The 17,288-nt window shown below is 38.1% G+C and overlaps 1 protein-coding gene across 1 annotated transcript in view; it reads left to right on the top strand.

Annotated features, from left to right (window-relative positions):
- The window catches only part of DNM3 (dynamin 3), a gene marked incomplete at both ends in the record, with an annotated part of 132,383 nt that overhangs the window by 89,783 nt on the left and 25,312 nt on the right, over positions 1–17,288 (top strand). Inside the window, 2 exons of the mRNA XM_010024630.1 lie at positions 5,619–5,730; positions 9,537–9,548. Of these exons, the coding sequence (XP_010022932.1) occupies positions 5,619–5,730; positions 9,537–9,548 (124 nt within the window). The remainder of the gene's footprint in view (positions 1–5,618; positions 5,731–9,536; positions 9,549–17,288) is intronic.

Raw genomic sequence — 17,288 nt, 5'->3', positions numbered from 1 at the left:
CTTTTTATCATTATTGACAAGAATTCTTTCTATGATAAATAAAACATAGTATGGTGGATAGGTGGTGCAGGTATTGAGATTTAAAACTAGTATTACTGAGCAAAAAGGGGTTCTCAAGGAAAGGAGACAGCAGCGTAAACCTACACCTTCAAGTGCAGTGTAACTATTACATTTAAGAAAATTCCTTAAGTGACTGTGTGGGATCTGAAACATTAGTGAAACCTGCCAGAGACGCGGGTGTTGTAAGCATGGGCTAAGTCATGGCTGGTAAACTTGATTTAGTCTGCAGGACAGCTTTGCCTCACTTGCTTGGTGTGACCCAGTAACGTCTGGATCCCACTGCCCCACCCAGGGAAGCACAGGACTGGAGCAGAAGCCATGCTCCCTCCAGTGATGAGGGACTGACAGCTGTGAGCAGCTTTAGCGCCTGTGTGGCCCCAAGGCAGGTTCCAAAACAGGCTTCCATCCCTCACCACGAAAAGCATCAAACCTTCTTCTCCAGGGAGTTATGGAATATTTTAGTGCCAGTTACTACTGCAGATTTTGGCCTATGTGATGTTAGCCTTGGCTGCATTTCTGTTCTGGATTACATATAGAACTCTAGATACTTCATTTGCGAGGCTTGGCTATATGCTGATCAGCATATCTTCTGTTAATTTTCACTTTAAAGTTAAAATTGTTTGGTTCTCTGTGTGTATTTGTGTGTATGAACTTGAAAAGATCTTTACACTTCTGGAAGACCACTTATATGAGTTAGTTGGTAAAATCTTTAAGTGCTATTATTTCATGACAATGTTTCAGAGATTGTCTCTTTGGCTTTCAGGATATATTAAGAAAAAATCTTCAGAGACATGCGTAATTAATTTTCATTAGCATTCACATTAGACTGATCTGAAATGGCATGCCTTGATAGAAAATGTTAGTCATTGCTGTTAACTTAGAGCAGATGATCATTTTTGTTTCTTTAAAATATATGACTTGCAGTGCCTCTGGTACAGCTTTCTTATATGAAAAATAATGCATGTCTTCAAACAGCCATTGTGGAATTACAGGTGTCTAAAATGGTAAACTAAGACCAAGGTTGAATAAACAGAGTGTATGTAGTAGAGTTGCAGGCTGATCAGATAGAGAACATAGAGTGGAGTTTCATCCAAGATTATTTTTCCTGAATATGCATGGAGTATCTGGATTCTGTTATTTTCTCCCTTTTTTATTTTAGGCGTCTATTTATGAAATCCATATTCTGTGTGATTTGAATTACAATCAAATAAAAATATCCAAGAATTGATTTTTTGGTTTGGTTTGTTTTTTTTATGATGGAATAAAATTGGGCTTCTCTGCATTTGGTTCTAGATTCCTAATGTTCATTTTAATTTGCTTGCATAATAAAAAGTCCAAATGTTTCCCAAAACCTCATTTGAGATCATAAGCAGAGTTGTTTGAAATCCATGTAGAATAAGATTCCTTTCTCCTTCAGTCTGTGAGTAGCTTCACTTGTTTCAGTGCAACTGCTGAAGTTAAATGTGGTTTTGTGTTCTTTGGAGGGTTAAAGTGGCTTATAGGCATAATTTTAAAAATTTGACTACTATTCTTGCTCTGCAAATTCTGTCTCTTCCCATATTGGCAAGAATAAATGCATCTTTGTTTAATCTTGGTTTGCAGTTTCTCTATATAAAGAATATTTGACATGTGTATACAGTGCATCTTTTTGTACCAAAATGTTCCACATCAAATTCACTCTAAAAACTGCCTACAGATATGGTTGATTTGTGGATATGCATTAATATATATGCACACGTATTAACTGGGTTTGTAATATGTCTACAGGAGTTGCATTTAAAATCTTTCTAGGTTTGTTGGAGATAAATATTTAACCCTAGCTAAGTATTAAGAAATTGCAAGATATACTGTACATATTCAGGCCCAGCAGTTAAAGTTGTTCAGATAGCAAGTAGTTTTGATGTGCAACTGCTGTAGAGGGAAGCCTAGTGGTATCGCCTCCACTGTAGCAGGCAACTAGAAAGTTTTTTCTCTGTGACTTTCAATTGTATGTTATTCACGTGTTGGTCCTGGATTGTTTAGTTCTGCTGTTTTACAGGCAATTAAGCCTTCTCTATGCAATGTTGCCAGCCCAGGCTTCAAGACTAGTTGGACAGGATTCTCAGTAACTCACAGCTGGGCTCAGTCTTCAAACTTACCTGGCGCTTCTCTGTTTCCTCTTGTACACTTTCAAATACCTTACTTCATTCCTGCATTTTCATGTTAGGATTCTTCCATGATGGGAGGGCTTAAAGAAATGCCTATGGACAATGTAAAGCTCATTTCTGTATTAGGAAGTTCACTTTAGGACCTGAAATATATGGAGGGAAGGAATCTAGTCTATTGGAAACAAAGGTAATAGTAAAGCAGACTTTCAAATAATGGGCCTGGCCTAGAGAAGGTGTGCCGTGAATGTGAAACTAAACTGGAATTGGAAATGATGCTTTTAGTCCAGTAGTCTGTTCATCTCCATTAACAATTATGCTGTGTTTTTTTTCTGGAATACAGTTCTTGAGGTTTATTTATCTAGAGTATAATACAATCTGCAGGTAACAAACTCTGGGAAAAAGTATCACTATGTTAATTTCCAGTAATGGCACTATATTTTCATGTTCTGTGCATGATATTAAATTGCAATTGTGAGACCCTACAGGAGGAAGCAGCATAGGTGGATGTGGTATATGCATATAACTTTACACACAGCTTACCCTTTCATATGTTCACATTTCAAAAATGTTAAATATTCAAGGGAAATGTTGCATGCAAATTGTGTTTCTAGGTATATTCCCATTTATTGTAACTATTTAGTTTCTACAGTCCCTTAGAGCTAAAGATGCCTGAATATCAACTATTTGTATTGTTCAGAGTTCATCTTTTTTGCTTCTGGATATCCTGCATTATATCATTGTCTTTGATGCATAATATCCCATTTAGCTGCCATAAAGATGACAATGAGAACATGATCTCACTATATTCCATACACAGTAAGTAGGTGAGGATTGAGTAGTAACCATTTTTGTGCTGATACCTTCAGAATTTTTAAAAAGTGGAAGAGAAAACAAAACAGAAAATCTGAATTGCTTTCAAGAACATTTTTACAGCTTTCCATGAGACACCAGCGGATTCCTAATGAGTAAAACATATTAATGTGTTTTTGTAAGATTCCACTAGTAACAGAAAAAGGACACACTCTTTTCAGAAGTTACTTTGGCCTTTTCCTTTGTAACGTTCCTGTGCCTGTCAGTCTTTCTGAAGTCTAGTGGCAAGGCAGCTGATTTGGGAGGCAAGCATCCATTTCCCTACCCTACTGTAAGCTTCCAAGTACGGACTCAGTGTGTATGTCCTTCGGGTCATCACTTACACTGAAACTTATGTCGTTTGTGGTGGTGGAACTAAAATGGTGGAACTCTTAGACGGGACAGGGAGAGGGGCCTTGAAAAGCTGGAGACGTCAGCTGCTTAGCCATAAGGTGTCCCTAGACCTAGGAAAAGTCTTGATACAGAGACAGGAATGCAGGACAGCAAGCTCCTATGTGTTCAGAGCAGCTGGCAAAAAACCCTTCTTGTACAGCTATGCTTGATGTACCAAGTCACAAAATGCCAAAAAGTTTAATATATAACATGACAGTCTTGAAAAAATGTTTTCGTGAGCTGGTGTCATGTTGTTTTGCTCTTGTAGCAAGTATTTTTGGTACTTCCCTATTGCTATGTTTTACAGCCTTTATGTACTCTATTGTTAGTCATCTTTTCTGAGAGTACCCTTTTTATCATTTCATCTTCCTGAAATGATAAAATTTTCTTCAAAGTTGTAGCTGCCTAGTGGAAATAGCTAAAAAATTTACCTAATTAGAAGTTTCTCCTAACAATAAATTAAAGCTTTTTTTTCTCTGGCACTTCAATTTTTGCTTCTCTTTTTATTTTCATTGAGTTATTTTTGTTCAGTAAATGTTGACTCGGAGTTCTACAATATTGCAAATTGAATAAAATTCAAGTGTTTTTTTGTCAGTTTAAGATAACAGCATCTGAGGAGGTTATCCAGGCTATTATTTGCTTTAAGGCAGGATTACATTTATGTACATTAGTACATTTATGTACATTCAATTTACATACATTAGTGCAGGATTACATTTATGTACATTAGTACACTTGCATTTAAGGAAGAAAAAGGCTTAATTTTAAGTTTTTAATCAAGTAAAAAAATCCATAGAACTTTCAGTCATTCATATGGTCAGTGGCTTTGCCTAAACTACGGGACCTGACCCTTTAGTGTCTTAGGCATGAATGTTTACTGTTCAATTACAATTTTTCTACCTGTTTTCTATCTATTTCCTGAGACTACTCCTAAAAAGCAAGACTAGGAGCTGTCTGGTGACATTGTTGGTAAGGGAGATACACTTCTGTGAGTGGGAATTAAATCAAGTCGGTTGTATTCCGGCAGTGTGACAGTGAAATCCCACCAGTCCCTGAAAGCTAAAGAAATTTGTCTAGGCAATGATAATAATAGCTTTACTTCCTGGTTCTATAGTGTATTTGCAAATTTTCTCCCTCAAAATATGTGTCAGAAGTTACCTTTGCAGTTGCATAATGAAACCCCTTGTCACTGCTGTCTTTGAAAGTGAAGTAATCTCCATCAACCCCCCTCCCTACCCCCCCTCCCCCTTCTACATGGCTTGCTAAGGAAAGAAAACAGTCTGGTTGTGATGGAAGACTGATTCTTGTGTAAATGTTAAGATCTAGCAAAATGTGGTTTCCTAACTTTTGTCAGCTAAGCTTGTGGCCTTTCCTAAAAAGACTGTTGGCTGACAAATTTACAGTGATCTGGTCTGTATATAGAATTTGAATTCAGAAAGTAATGGCTAAACCGTAAGGGGAAAAATCTGTTCTGTTTATTGGAGAGTTTACAAGTACCACCTTCCTACCTTCCTACATACGTATTTTATCTCCTTTCTCTTTTTTTCTATTAAGTGATTCCCTGTATTTTATCTAATTATGTGATTACCTGCAAGAAGTGTTATTCAAATGTGTCCCAATTTTTTTACTACAAAGGCAGACATCAGAGGTTGTTTAGTTTAAAATACCTGATTATAATTGTTTTCTTTCCCCTTTTACTGATGACGGCTTTTTTTTTTTTTTTTTTTTTTTTTAAAAAAAAACCTATATAATGCGCTGAAAGGATTTAACATGGAAAAAGTTGCATCATTAATTATTTTGATATTTATTACTTACAGCAGCAGTCATGAGACACACAGTTTTGATGGTGTGTCTTACCTGTTTGTCCTCTGCATCACAACAGTGTTGTTTTCCTAAAAGTGCTTCATTTTGGCAAAAGCTGGAAAATTGATTTTAAGTAGTTTCATGGGGCTTTCAGATGATTATTATTTCCAGAGCTGTGCCATAGCATTCTAAGATACTTTCAAGTACTCCATGTAATTATTAAACAAGCACCTCTTCCATAAACTCTGTTGTCTAAAATAATTACCAAGTAATTTCTGACCCCAAAGGATTTTTAATTTAAAATGCTGTGTGCATGATACAGAGTAGTAAAATGCTAGTTTTACAACATGGTGCTCTTTGTTCTAGGAATGTTTACAAGGATTACCGTTTCCTTGAGCTAGCCTGTGACTCCCAAGAGGAGGTGGATAGCTGGAAGGCATCTCTGCTGCGAGCCGGTGTCTATCCTGATAAATCCTCAGTAAGTTAAATAGTTCACTAGTTTTCCAGTAGCTGCTCTGTTTGAGTCAGCAAGAACAATCATATCATCGGGGAAAATACAATGTCTGCAGATACCTCAAGAAACCCTAGCCTTTTCATTGTACTCTTCTGTGTAATTTTGAAATATTCTAAGATCAATTTGTGAGTCAAACCTCAATATTAAAAAAAAAAAAAAACCCAAATAAACCAAACCTTCCAAAATCATAAATGTATTTTGTAGGATCTGTGTAGTAAAAGTTGAGTAATTTGGGGTTTCCTGAGCTTCGTTCTTTCTGTTAATGTCTTCTAAGGTAAAGATGTGCTTTGAAGAGTTTATTCCTTCAAGCTCTGTATTACAGAACTGACAGAAGCATTCCAGGCAATCATGTATATTTATTTTACTGATTTACTGCATGTTTTATATGTATGAAACGCATGCTAAACCTTTCCAAAAGCAGTTTTACTCAGCTAATTGTCATGTGAAGCAAATTTAACAAGATAAAAGCCTTTATTAATTTAACAGAAAAGACAGAAAGTCAGGAAATGAGATATGCCCAACTACCATTTCATATTTTTTGGACTTAGTTATGTTAATATTTAATATCAAGTGACTGACTGAGGAGATATATCCAGAAACATGGTTGACGAGCAAAAATACCTGTCATATGAGCTTTTGAAAGTTTCTCTAATGCACAGTGCACCTTTCTTCAGTAAGTCGCTTTGATTTTGATGGAATTTGTTCTTCTCTCTGCTTGTTTTCCATGGGAAGGCCAGGTCCCTTGAGTCCAGGGTCTTATGCTGTCTTCTATTTCTTCATCTTTCTGTTACTCATATTTCTCTTATACTTGTGATACCTCCATGGCTTCCTGTATAATTTTGCCTGTATCTTCTCCAGCTGCTGTTTAGCAAACAACCCTCAGCTTTGTCTCTTCATACCAAGCTTCACAGCTACCATCAACAGATAAATCAAAGACTTCTTGAACTGCTGGATTCTCCAATTATTATAGTAATGAACAGTGATGATGATAATGATGATGATTTTTTTTAAAGAATAGTTCAAATACAAATTTAACAGGAGACCTACCAGGTATCTGAGACTTTAACTTAAAAAAATAGATAAAATTTGGTGACTCTTCAGTCTGTTGCCTGTCTCAGTAGATTACTTCCTACCTAAGGCATCAAAAGTAATTTTACAAGGATTAGTTACAAGAGGTTACCTAATTAATTACTAGGGACAAAATACTGTATTGTTTTGTGTTTTATTTTCCTTGCTCAGGTTTTCATAATGATGTTAAAAAAGCCTGTTGCTCCCTCTGGTTTAATCTTGCATTCTGTGACATGTTTATCATATTCATATATATTTTATTTTATTTTTAATCAAGATGGATTAGTTGGATTCTAAACTCCTCTTCATTCTTCCCTTCCCCCTAAAAATATTTTGTATTCAAAATATGTTTATAAAGAATTGTTGGTTTTGTTTAAAGTTGGTCTGTCAAGGGAGCCTTAGATAGAAGATGAGAGACTTCCTTGAAAGACAGAAGTAGAAGGGAGTCAAAATTCAGTTCTTCTTTGAGCTGGAAATATCTTTACATTACAAAAAGAGTGAATATTATTGTTCCAACCCCCTGTAGTTTGAAATTCACCCAGTACTCTATCAAGCTGTTCAGGAAAGATGCCTGATCCTACTCTAGTCTTGCAAAGCACTTTGTTCCTGCAGGACTAGAGGTTCAAATGTGCACTGCAAGTTTACTTTTAAGGTTTTGAATTTACAAAGTGAAAGCTCCAAGGCCCGGGATACCTTAGAAGTTCCACTGAAACCTAAACAAAAATCATCACCGTTTCATTAAAATCCTGTGCATACTCCACAGTGTCACACCTTCATCTGGCAATATAAAATAGTTTTCGAGTGTTTTATTCTTTTCAGTCTTTTATTCTGCTTCAAAGATTTAGAGACCGTGTTTTTTTCTAAGAGAGACTGCCAGGAAATGGCAGCAACTTGCATTTTCTTCACTGATTCCCCACAGCTTTGCAATCCCAGAGTTAAAAAGGCAAAGAGGTACCCTAGCCCCTTCCCAGACTGACCTTCTCACTCTTTTTCATGTGTATGTCACAGCTGGGAACTTTGAGTATCCAAGGCTTTGGCACTAGAAGTAGAAAAATTGCTGCTTAGAAATGAAGAATAGATTAATAGTGCTGTAAACCTGGAGTACTGCAGTGGTGAAGCTGGCCTGCTTTCTGTAACTGCCAGAGCAGTGTGCGCAGCCTGGAATTTGAAAGCTAAGCTGTGTGCTTTCATTAACAGTTCTGCTGCTTGCATACAAGGACATTGATGTAAAACCCAACTCAGTTGTCCCTAGCTGGGTTCCTTCTGCAGTGACAGGAAAAGTAGAAATTTAACACTGAATTAGAGATTTGTTCTGAATTCTCACCAGGGGCAAATCTCTCAACTAAGAATATTAATTTTTCTGTTCTCTCTCTTTTTTTTTTTTTTTTTAGTAATGCTACTTAAAATTGTGTGATTACAGTGGTAATGGGGCTCAGTCCTTACTGATGCTAATGTGAAGTTTCTATTACTGATTTAATCATGTAACCTAATCCCAATGCTGCTGCATTTTAGTTTTTATTTTTGCCTAAACAAATCACCCTATTCTTCCATTTTCTCACTTCATTTTGCTGCATTCTGCACATGGGGATGCACACTCACATTTATATATTCACTCTCTTGTTAACTATCTTTAATCACTCCTCAATGTTGCTCTATGAGCTCCTGAATTCTTCTGCAGCTTGCCAAGTCATCTCTTTCCCCCAGGAGATTTGCTTTTGTCAGGACGTGGGCTTTGACAGCCACCGGGATAGCAGTGAATCAGTGTTTTTATTTTTTCAACCCATGTGCAAGTCAGCTTGCTCAAGATAAATCACACTGTGGACAATTCACTTTGAAACGGAATATCCATTTACCAGCTGACTTTACTGCTGGATTTCTGGGCTGATGCATCCAAACCCCCTCCTTTTTAAAAAAAATGACTACAACTTTTAAAAAAAATGACTAACCTTTCCAGACTATATTTCTCCACTGTAGGCTGGTGTTTATTTTGGCTGGCTTCTCACTGTATAATATACACTGTTCATGCCAGCTTGTGGCAAAACTCACAATTAAAAAAAAATATCACAGATGTTTGTCGTAATTTGATCTGCACACTTTACCTTGCTAGCACCATCCATTCCTTTCCTCTGTCCCCTAATGCCATCTCCTCCTTATTTTTATTACTAATCTAAAAGTTCAATATTTGCTTTTTAAAAGGGATTGGATCATAAACTTTCCATTCATTGGCCTGTCATAGGGAGTGGCTGTCATGCAAGACTAAGCAGACATGTTTGGTGGGTTGCTTTGTATACTGGAAGTTCAGTAGTACCAGCGCACGAAAATCCCTCTGGCTTCCATCCTACGCCTAGATCATTTTAGGCCTCATTTTCTTCTCCCTTGTGTTAGTGTCCACCAACTTCCCAGAAGCTGCTCCTGATTTACACTGATGGAAGCAAAAGTGGAATCAGAGTGTTTGTGTAGAGAGGAAATTTTGAAAAACAGCGTGAATTTACAACTTCACTGAACATTTTGAATCCTTTGCAAATGTCCTATGCTCCCCTGGAAGCTGTCTAACTAAAGGTTTCAGAGAATGTTCATTGAGTCAGTTCCTCATTTTGTTTGAGCTGTTTCCAGAACTATACAAGTTAGACTGAATGCATGTGAAATTAATATATCTAATGTTTCTTTTCTCCCCTCTTTCCTCCTTACTGCATCCTGCAAAGGGGAACAACAGAGTAAGTTGTTTGTCCTTTTACAAAATCCTTTTGTATCTCCTCTGATGGGTTTTGTCAGGAAAATTGGTTTATCTTTTGGTTCACACAGCTATTGTCCTGCATGCTCGTAACTGCAATCTCCTATTAAAAATGTGGGTGCAAAAGCGTCTTCTAGAAAACTATTAATGGCTCTTTGTTTTAATTTTGGGGAACGAGATGTGTTAAGTGTCGCTGAGTGTTGTTTTTTAAGGCAGTTCAGTAAGAATGATACTATAAAACAGTATTGGGACCAAATATTATGAAGGTATAGTAATAAAGACCTTCTGAGGAAAGGTTACTACAGTCTGATGAAACTCATTACAGCTGGATTTTTTGACCATACATCAAAGCTTGTATTAATGGGCAGTTATAAAAAGCCAGCACTAAAGTCTTAAATAACAGATTTGCTGGCGTTGTTGGCTAAGCTGAACTAGATCAGTGTACTGGCTTTGAAGGTGCCTTAAAATGGATGGAGGAGGGTGGGGTCAACATTTGACTTGGCTTCTAGACCCTTGATGTGTTCCAGCTGGACAGCAGCAGAAGGGTGTGGGGTGTGGAGAGGGAGAACTGAAATATGCATGGTAGGGGGTTTTTTTGAAAGTAAGCAGCACATAAAAAGACAGTTTTGCTGATGTTGATCTGATAAACTAATAATCAACCAGTTCCCAGAGTTACTACTTTTTTATGCCATTTTCATTGAGCTTAAGAATGGAAATTGTACATCTCACACTTTGGAATATGATGTAGAGAGAATTTGTCATACCATGGAAAGAAGTTGGACAGCTTTTGTGCTTCCCCTCCCCCCCTCACTCCCCCTTCCTGTTTTGGTATGTTAACCCTTAGGAAGATGTATCTATGTATCTGGAGCATTAAAAGACGTTTGACAGCAAATGTTGAAAGTAACCCCTGAAATACTGTCGGTACTATTTCACTGTGAGTCTCAAGCATTTGGGAAAGGCCCAGGTGCGTTTAAAATGTTATGAAGGTTGGGGAATTTTGTCTGCTTTCAGTTCTTGTATTTTTAACCAGGTTTTGAGTTCTATTGTCTCCACAGTAGCTGGGACTGAGTAGCCCAGCTCAAGTTCAGAGAAGCGGTGCATTGATGGCACAGGGACAGGAACTTTACATCAGGGTAATGTTTATAATGTTTATTTACAATATCTGACTTAAGGGTTTGCTGCTGCAGTGGATGATGATCTGGTCTCCAGAGGAGAAAGGTTAGACTGTAGATGCTCTGTCAAGGGACGTGGGCAAAGATGAGGCACCAAAGAGCTCTTGGAGCTGGCAGAAACAGTCTGGAGTTCAGGAGTTGCATGGGCCAGCGGTGTTCTCCAGAGACCTGAGCTCTGGGGCACCCTACGGTCAGGACCAGTAGCATCTGACGTAGAATTAATTGCTAGCAGGAGGCAGGACATCCATAAGCAAATAGAGGAGAAACCTGCGAGATGTGAGGACTTGTGGAGCTGTTAGCTTTCCTTTCATGCTGAGCAAAGGGCAATTCTTGCTGTAGATTCAGAAGTGTTCTCCCTCTGGCATGGGCTATCATCCAGAAGGTAACTCCAAAAGAAATCTCCAGAAAAGCATCCTGGTCTTCCTCTTGGACCCAGTTCCTTGTAAGGATTCTTGTATCCTCTTCTGTGTCTCCCCCTTCTCTTTCACACAGGTTATTCATGCTGGATTCTGGAGGCGACATTATCCTGGTTAGACAGGTAGAATTAGCTTACAGCTGCTTGCAGGGGCTCAAACCCCACAAACATCTTAAGATTTCTGCACCTAGTGGCATGAAAAATGAAATGGGTAAACCTGAGCAGGGACAAGTGAGTTTTTGAGAAGGGGTTGGGGGAAGACAGGAACGGCAGATTGGGAGTGATGATGGATTCTCAAAGCTTCTTATGCAGCTTTATGCTGCAAAGCTGCATAACCCTTCCTCACTGTCCTGGTGCAGATTTACTGGGTTGCTAGCAGAGCTGTAACCCTCCTGTTAGTTCTGCCCAGTGTGGAATTCATACTGTGGACCATGCCATATGTAGATATGTGAAGATCCTTCACCCACCCATCAAAATTGTGGCTGCTTTTATACCTCTGCCTTTAGTTTTGCATTCTTAGATTTACAAAAATAAAAATAAACATTGGAGGAATGAGTTCCTAATAAAATGTGGAGGAAGGGCAGTGAAGAGGGTTTATGATCATCAGTGGATTACTAATCATTTTAATTTTACTTTTTATTGTTGCACAATCATTAACATGAGATTTTTTTTCACATAGCTAAATGTATCTTCAAAAGCTTTGTTGGATAAAATCTGTAAATGGGTCCTGTAGAATGAGGTAATGGAGGCCTACCTCATTCAGCAAGCACATGCTGGCAGGCCACATCTTACTAATATGATAACTGAACTCCACTCACTCTCCAGCCTTGCCCAGAGGAAGAGTGGAGCATTGCGCAGAGCATTGTACCTTCAGTCCAGGTACTGAAGACAGAGGAACTGAATGCTTTTGACTGTCTTAATCCACCATTTGCTTCCTCCCCTGTGCATCTTCATCACCCTCATTAAAAAAGCTAACAAACAAAAAAACGCTAAAAAAATCCCTCCAAACCAGCCCTCCAGAGCCTGCTATTTGAACACAATAGCAAAACCTGTAACTTCCTCATGAAGTCTGTCTTCAGGATGTGTCCAACATTGTTAGGTTAAAAGATTAGATAGAGCTGTGTCCTCATGAAATTTTGATTCAAAATCCTTAGATACTGAAAACCAAAGTGACACTTTTTAATACTAAAAAATAACCTTTTTTCTTTGCATTCTTAAGCTCTGAGCTAGCCAATTATGTCTGCTTAATTTGAAGAATCCAACACTTTAATGTTGAGCTCAGACTTGAGAAAATTCAACTTGGAAAATAAAAATCTGATTAAATTACTTTTTGTGGATAAAATGACTACAAAGCTCTTACCTTTTAATTATTTTGCTTTACTGTGCTTGCTGAAACCCTTTGCAAAACATGTAGAATAGAAGCATATAAATCCTGTATTCACATCTCCGTGAATTTGTCACAGATAATACTGCACATGTGAACATTCACTGAATATAAGTTCCGTTAGTGTAATTTAGTTTGAATTTTCTCTTGGGAAAATAGGATTCCCTTTGAAAGGAGGAGGAAAATACTCTCCCTGCCAGGTCAGTTTGCTTGTTATTCCTTAAAATACTTCTTGGTGACATTAATTGCTTAGATTCAAGTCTGTCTTTTTTTCTTTTTCTTTTTCTTTTTTTTTTTCTTTGATGGGGGGATAGTTTTACTAAGCCCAGATTCCAGATCAGCTACTTCATTAAGAAGACCAGATGTTCTCCCGGCTCTTGAGACAGTCCTGGATAATGGGAAATTAGTGATACTCATTCTACCTACGTATATGACAACAGCGCTCACAGCTAATGTGTTTCATGCTTGGCTATTGACATGTAAATGAAGATATAGTGCCAGAAGCTGTATGTATCTTTGTATTGTAATAAGGCTCTGATGCTTTCTTTTTCAAATTCAGTCATGTTTCTGAAGGCTTTTCAGTCACCTCCCAGACATAAACTGACTCAGCCAGTTACTGGCTGTGATGATGCTCTAAAAGTGCCCGGGCAAATTCAAACTGAAAGTGGTTCAGCTCTGGGATTGCTGAAGTCTGTGTTTGAGTTAAGTTCCTAAACTAGAAGAAGTAAAGACTCGTAATAAAAACTGGGTTTGTTGCATAGTAGTATGCTGAAAAACGAACTCTACTAGTATGTCAGAGGGTAAAACGGTGTAGAAAGAAGTGTAAACCATGCATTTACTCTTTTTTTTTTTTTTTTTTTTTTTTAGCTGATAGATTTTAGAAAACGAAGGCATTGAATTCTAGGAAAAGAAGAATCCATTTCAGTTTTGACTAAAATTGGCTTCAGGCCAACTAGGTTTAAAAATAACTTTTAAATGAAGTGTTATTTTATTTATTTTTTTTAAGTGGAAAAATGCCATAATTTTATAGACAGTGATTCAGTCATTGCTTTGAACAGATGAATTGAACTTTACAGTGAAGTCACGGTGTAAAAGAGCAGACCAAGCAAGTGAGTGTGCATGCTCACATATGCTGGGTCAAAAGCAGTCCAAAATAGAGGCAGCAAAGGAAATGGCAGGCTGTTTTTCAGTCCCTTTCTTGCTGCTTCACTGTTTCAAGGATATGAAAATATGTTTCAGATAAAAACTATCTTCTTGTTCTCCTAAATATTTACCAGTTAAACTAAACTGGATGCAACCTTGTTCCCTGAATGGTCCCCAAGAAACAGAGCAGCCCTGGTTTATATTCTTGTATATGTAAAATAATTGCTGGCATGAGAGAGTTAAAAATGTACAGGGGAAAAAGAGATTCATAGTATTGCATCAGTTGCACTGACTGTAACAAGATGCAGGCTAACAGACTGAATGATTTCAAAACCAGTCCCCGCAAAGCTGGTAACTGCCTATCAGGGGTCGGGGGTTCAATAGCTGTCACAGGGTTTTACATTTCTGCTGTTAAATGGGACTGCTGACATTAAGCAAACTCCAGGAAATTTAGAAACAAGCAAACTTTTTTTTTTTTTTTTAATTCCTGTAATGTATTCATGGTGGGCTCCTTACTGTGCTTTTGGCATGCATCTGCATATTGAAAATATTTTTAAATTCTTCATTTTTATGGCACAGCTAATTTTTGTACCACTTCTACTCTGATGAAGGATTTCATTGAAGCTTTAGAGAAAGGTGAAAACTCTGGTGGTGAAGTTTCAGGTTATGGAACATAAGTGTCAGCCCTATTCTGGACATACAGTGAGATTTGCCTTGGGGAAGGCAATAAAGGCAGCAAACTTCAAAGGGTCTGTTGCCAGCCCTGGTCAATGAGCACTGAGAGCTGGCTGGTGGAGAAGAAGGTGCTTCTGGACTGTGGTGTGCCAGCCTCTGATACAAAGGTCTTTTGGACTCCAGGCTGGAGTCCTTGTGTCTCCAGATCTCAGAATAGCTGCAGCCAGGAAGATCTGATTGCCCCTTTAGTGCAACAGCATGTGGTCACCCATGAGGGGCGCTGAACAGAAAGGGAAAGTCACAAGTATCACTAGGCTTTAGGACAATCTTAAAATACCTACCTTGTCTTCCAAATCAGTAATTGCACAAAAATCTACTTCTGAGAAGTAACTGGGAGTAAATAAAAATTTGAAAGATTTTTTTCTGCCAAAAATGTCACCAGACTCACCCCTCCATAGCATTTACAGTATAACAGGAAATGTAGTAATTGGACATGAGGGTGGAGGGCAGTTGGTGAATGGCCAGATACTTCTTTTTTTTCATTTACAAGGGAAAACAAGATGATCAGAAGAAGCTGAATGCTGTTTTCCCTGACTCCATTTTGTACAAAACCCAAGATATGCAATGTCTAGTCTGATACATAGTTCATTCTGGACTTCTTTAACCTTTTTGTGGAGGTGGTTTTATAATTACTTTCCATATGTCAAGTTAGACTCAAGCCCCATGTTCTGTGAGTAAAATCCTCCATTCTGGAGCTGCATTCTCCACTTGTGTAACTCTCCTTCCATGATGTCATGTGTTCCTATTCTGTGGTCACTCCTCAGCTCCTGTCCCACCTGTTTCCCAGCTCCATTGTGGCCTTTGATTGACTGATGTCTTCCATGTCCTTGTTGTTCCATTTTTTTGTATTATATGACACAATATATTGAGTGTGCCAGTTTTGGAGAATTGCTATTTCCCACTAGGAAGAGCTTGCTATGGATGTTTTGATCAGTGCAATTCTTTGGTAGCTTTTATACCCTTCTTCCTAAAATGCCTGTTCCTACAGTTGAGAAACAAGTGGTCATATACTCTGTTTCCTTCACATTCTTTCTCTTTTCAATTGAACTCGTGCTCTTTGTTATATACTGCTCTGCAGGACATGCCTCTTAACCTGATGAATAAATGCATGTGCTCAGAAATGGTTTAATTGCAACCAGTCTAGGTCATGGAAAGACTGGAAGATGGGCATGTTAAAGTCAATGACATCAACTTACAGAGATTTAGAATTTCACCTGTTGTGGGTGGGTGTGTTGTCCTTAGTGTTGTATTTAGGGAACTGGTGTTTTTATCCATGCTTTCTGTAGTCTAATTAGTGTTCTGCTAAAATACAGTCCTTTCCTAGAGCTAGTCCTGGCATTGTCTGATTGAGGCTGTGATTTCTGCCCCATGTCGTATTTCTTTTATTTAGTTCCATCTTATTTGTACAGTTTCTTTTGTAAGCCACAGCATGATGCCTTTCCAGCAGCTGTTTTTAATATTGTGAATAGATATTATTTGTCTAGAAGCTGCAGTCATGGACCAGGATCCCGCTTTACAAACTTAGAATAAAAATGTGGTTCTCCTTGCAGTTAAAGAATGACATGGGAGAATTGATGGATAATTATGAAACAGTGTCCTGTCTGTGGTTTTAGTTAAAGGTTTGTCACTAGCCTTGAGTGCCTCTGGAAACAGAGGGTCTTGATGCAAATTACCTTTTTGTCACTGCTCTGACTAGCAGAGGACATGGGATTAGGATTATTTTTATACTAATGAATTCTGTAAACAAGGAGCATGATTTGTTTCACAGGAGTTCTCTCTTCAAGCCTGAGAAGGCAGTATTATGATTTGGAGCAGGACTGGCAAGATGTCTTAATCTTGTGTCTTTGAAAATACCTCACTCCAACCTCTTTTGAGTAGGCAGTGATTTGTTTCTGCCTGTCTTTTGAGAACAAGTAGTGATTAATTCTCCTGTTCTGCTTATTTACCAGATTGTCTTCAATTAATTTTTAAAATTTAATAGTAGTTCATTTAAGTGTCTGTCCTTACCTGGTAGAAGCACCTCAGGTTAGAGTACGATTGGAAATTTGCTAAAGTGGTTTTGTTGGGTCAGTTGTTCGAGTGATTTAAAATCAGGAATCCTTGTAAACTAGCCTATATGTAAGCATGTGTATGAAGTTCTCCATCTTTTTGTTTCCAAGGATTTTACCTTTGTCAGAGTGTGTGCGTCTGTTTCTCAGGTATGGGCTTAATGGGCTTCCTTTAGTGTATACAAGTATCAACATTTTCCCATCAAAATTCAGATCTTTTCTGATAGGATTCCACTGGGGAATTGCATGTATTTCTAGGGGTCTGTTGCCTAGAATAATCTGTGATTATTATTACTTCCAAGTATGGACCTCCTGACTGTAGATTACTTCACTCTCACCTTCATAGACAGTGGGTCCTTGGAAGCAGAAGCTCAGCTGTCCTGAGGGCCAGGTTCTTAGGTAATTGTCTACGGGTAACACAGACACATCTTTTCTCTGGTAAAGCCCAGGAACACTGCCGTTCCATGAAAGATAAAAGGATGCAGCACTTCTCAGTGTTACTGCTCCTCTTCTGTGTGTTGTTGGGTCTTCTGGCCAAGTCATTCCTGCCTATGTTTTTTCTACTTAAGTCTTCCATTTCAGATGTGGGAATGGTTTACTTGACCTAAATGATGCTCCTGTTTTAAAGCAGTTGCTTTTATCTTACTTGCAGCTGCTTTTTTTCTGAGAGAAACTCTTGCTTCTTCAGTACTGGTGGCCTTCAGGCTGCTCTTTCATAGCTTTGTATAAAATATATATTATCATATATAGAAGAGCATTAAGCTATCTACCAGAGTTTACAGATAGGCACAAGCATTTGAAAGTTTGTCACAACTACTCTGTTCCT

Source organism: Nestor notabilis, unplaced genomic scaffold (assembly GCF_000696875.1).
Source record: "Nestor notabilis isolate BGI_N333 unplaced genomic scaffold, ASM69687v1 scaffold14681, whole genome shotgun sequence".
Taxonomy (NCBI): domain Eukaryota; kingdom Metazoa; phylum Chordata; class Aves; order Psittaciformes; family Psittacidae; genus Nestor; species Nestor notabilis.
Note: the sequence above shows the minus strand (reverse complement) of the source record. Positions and strands in the feature narration are given on the sequence as shown.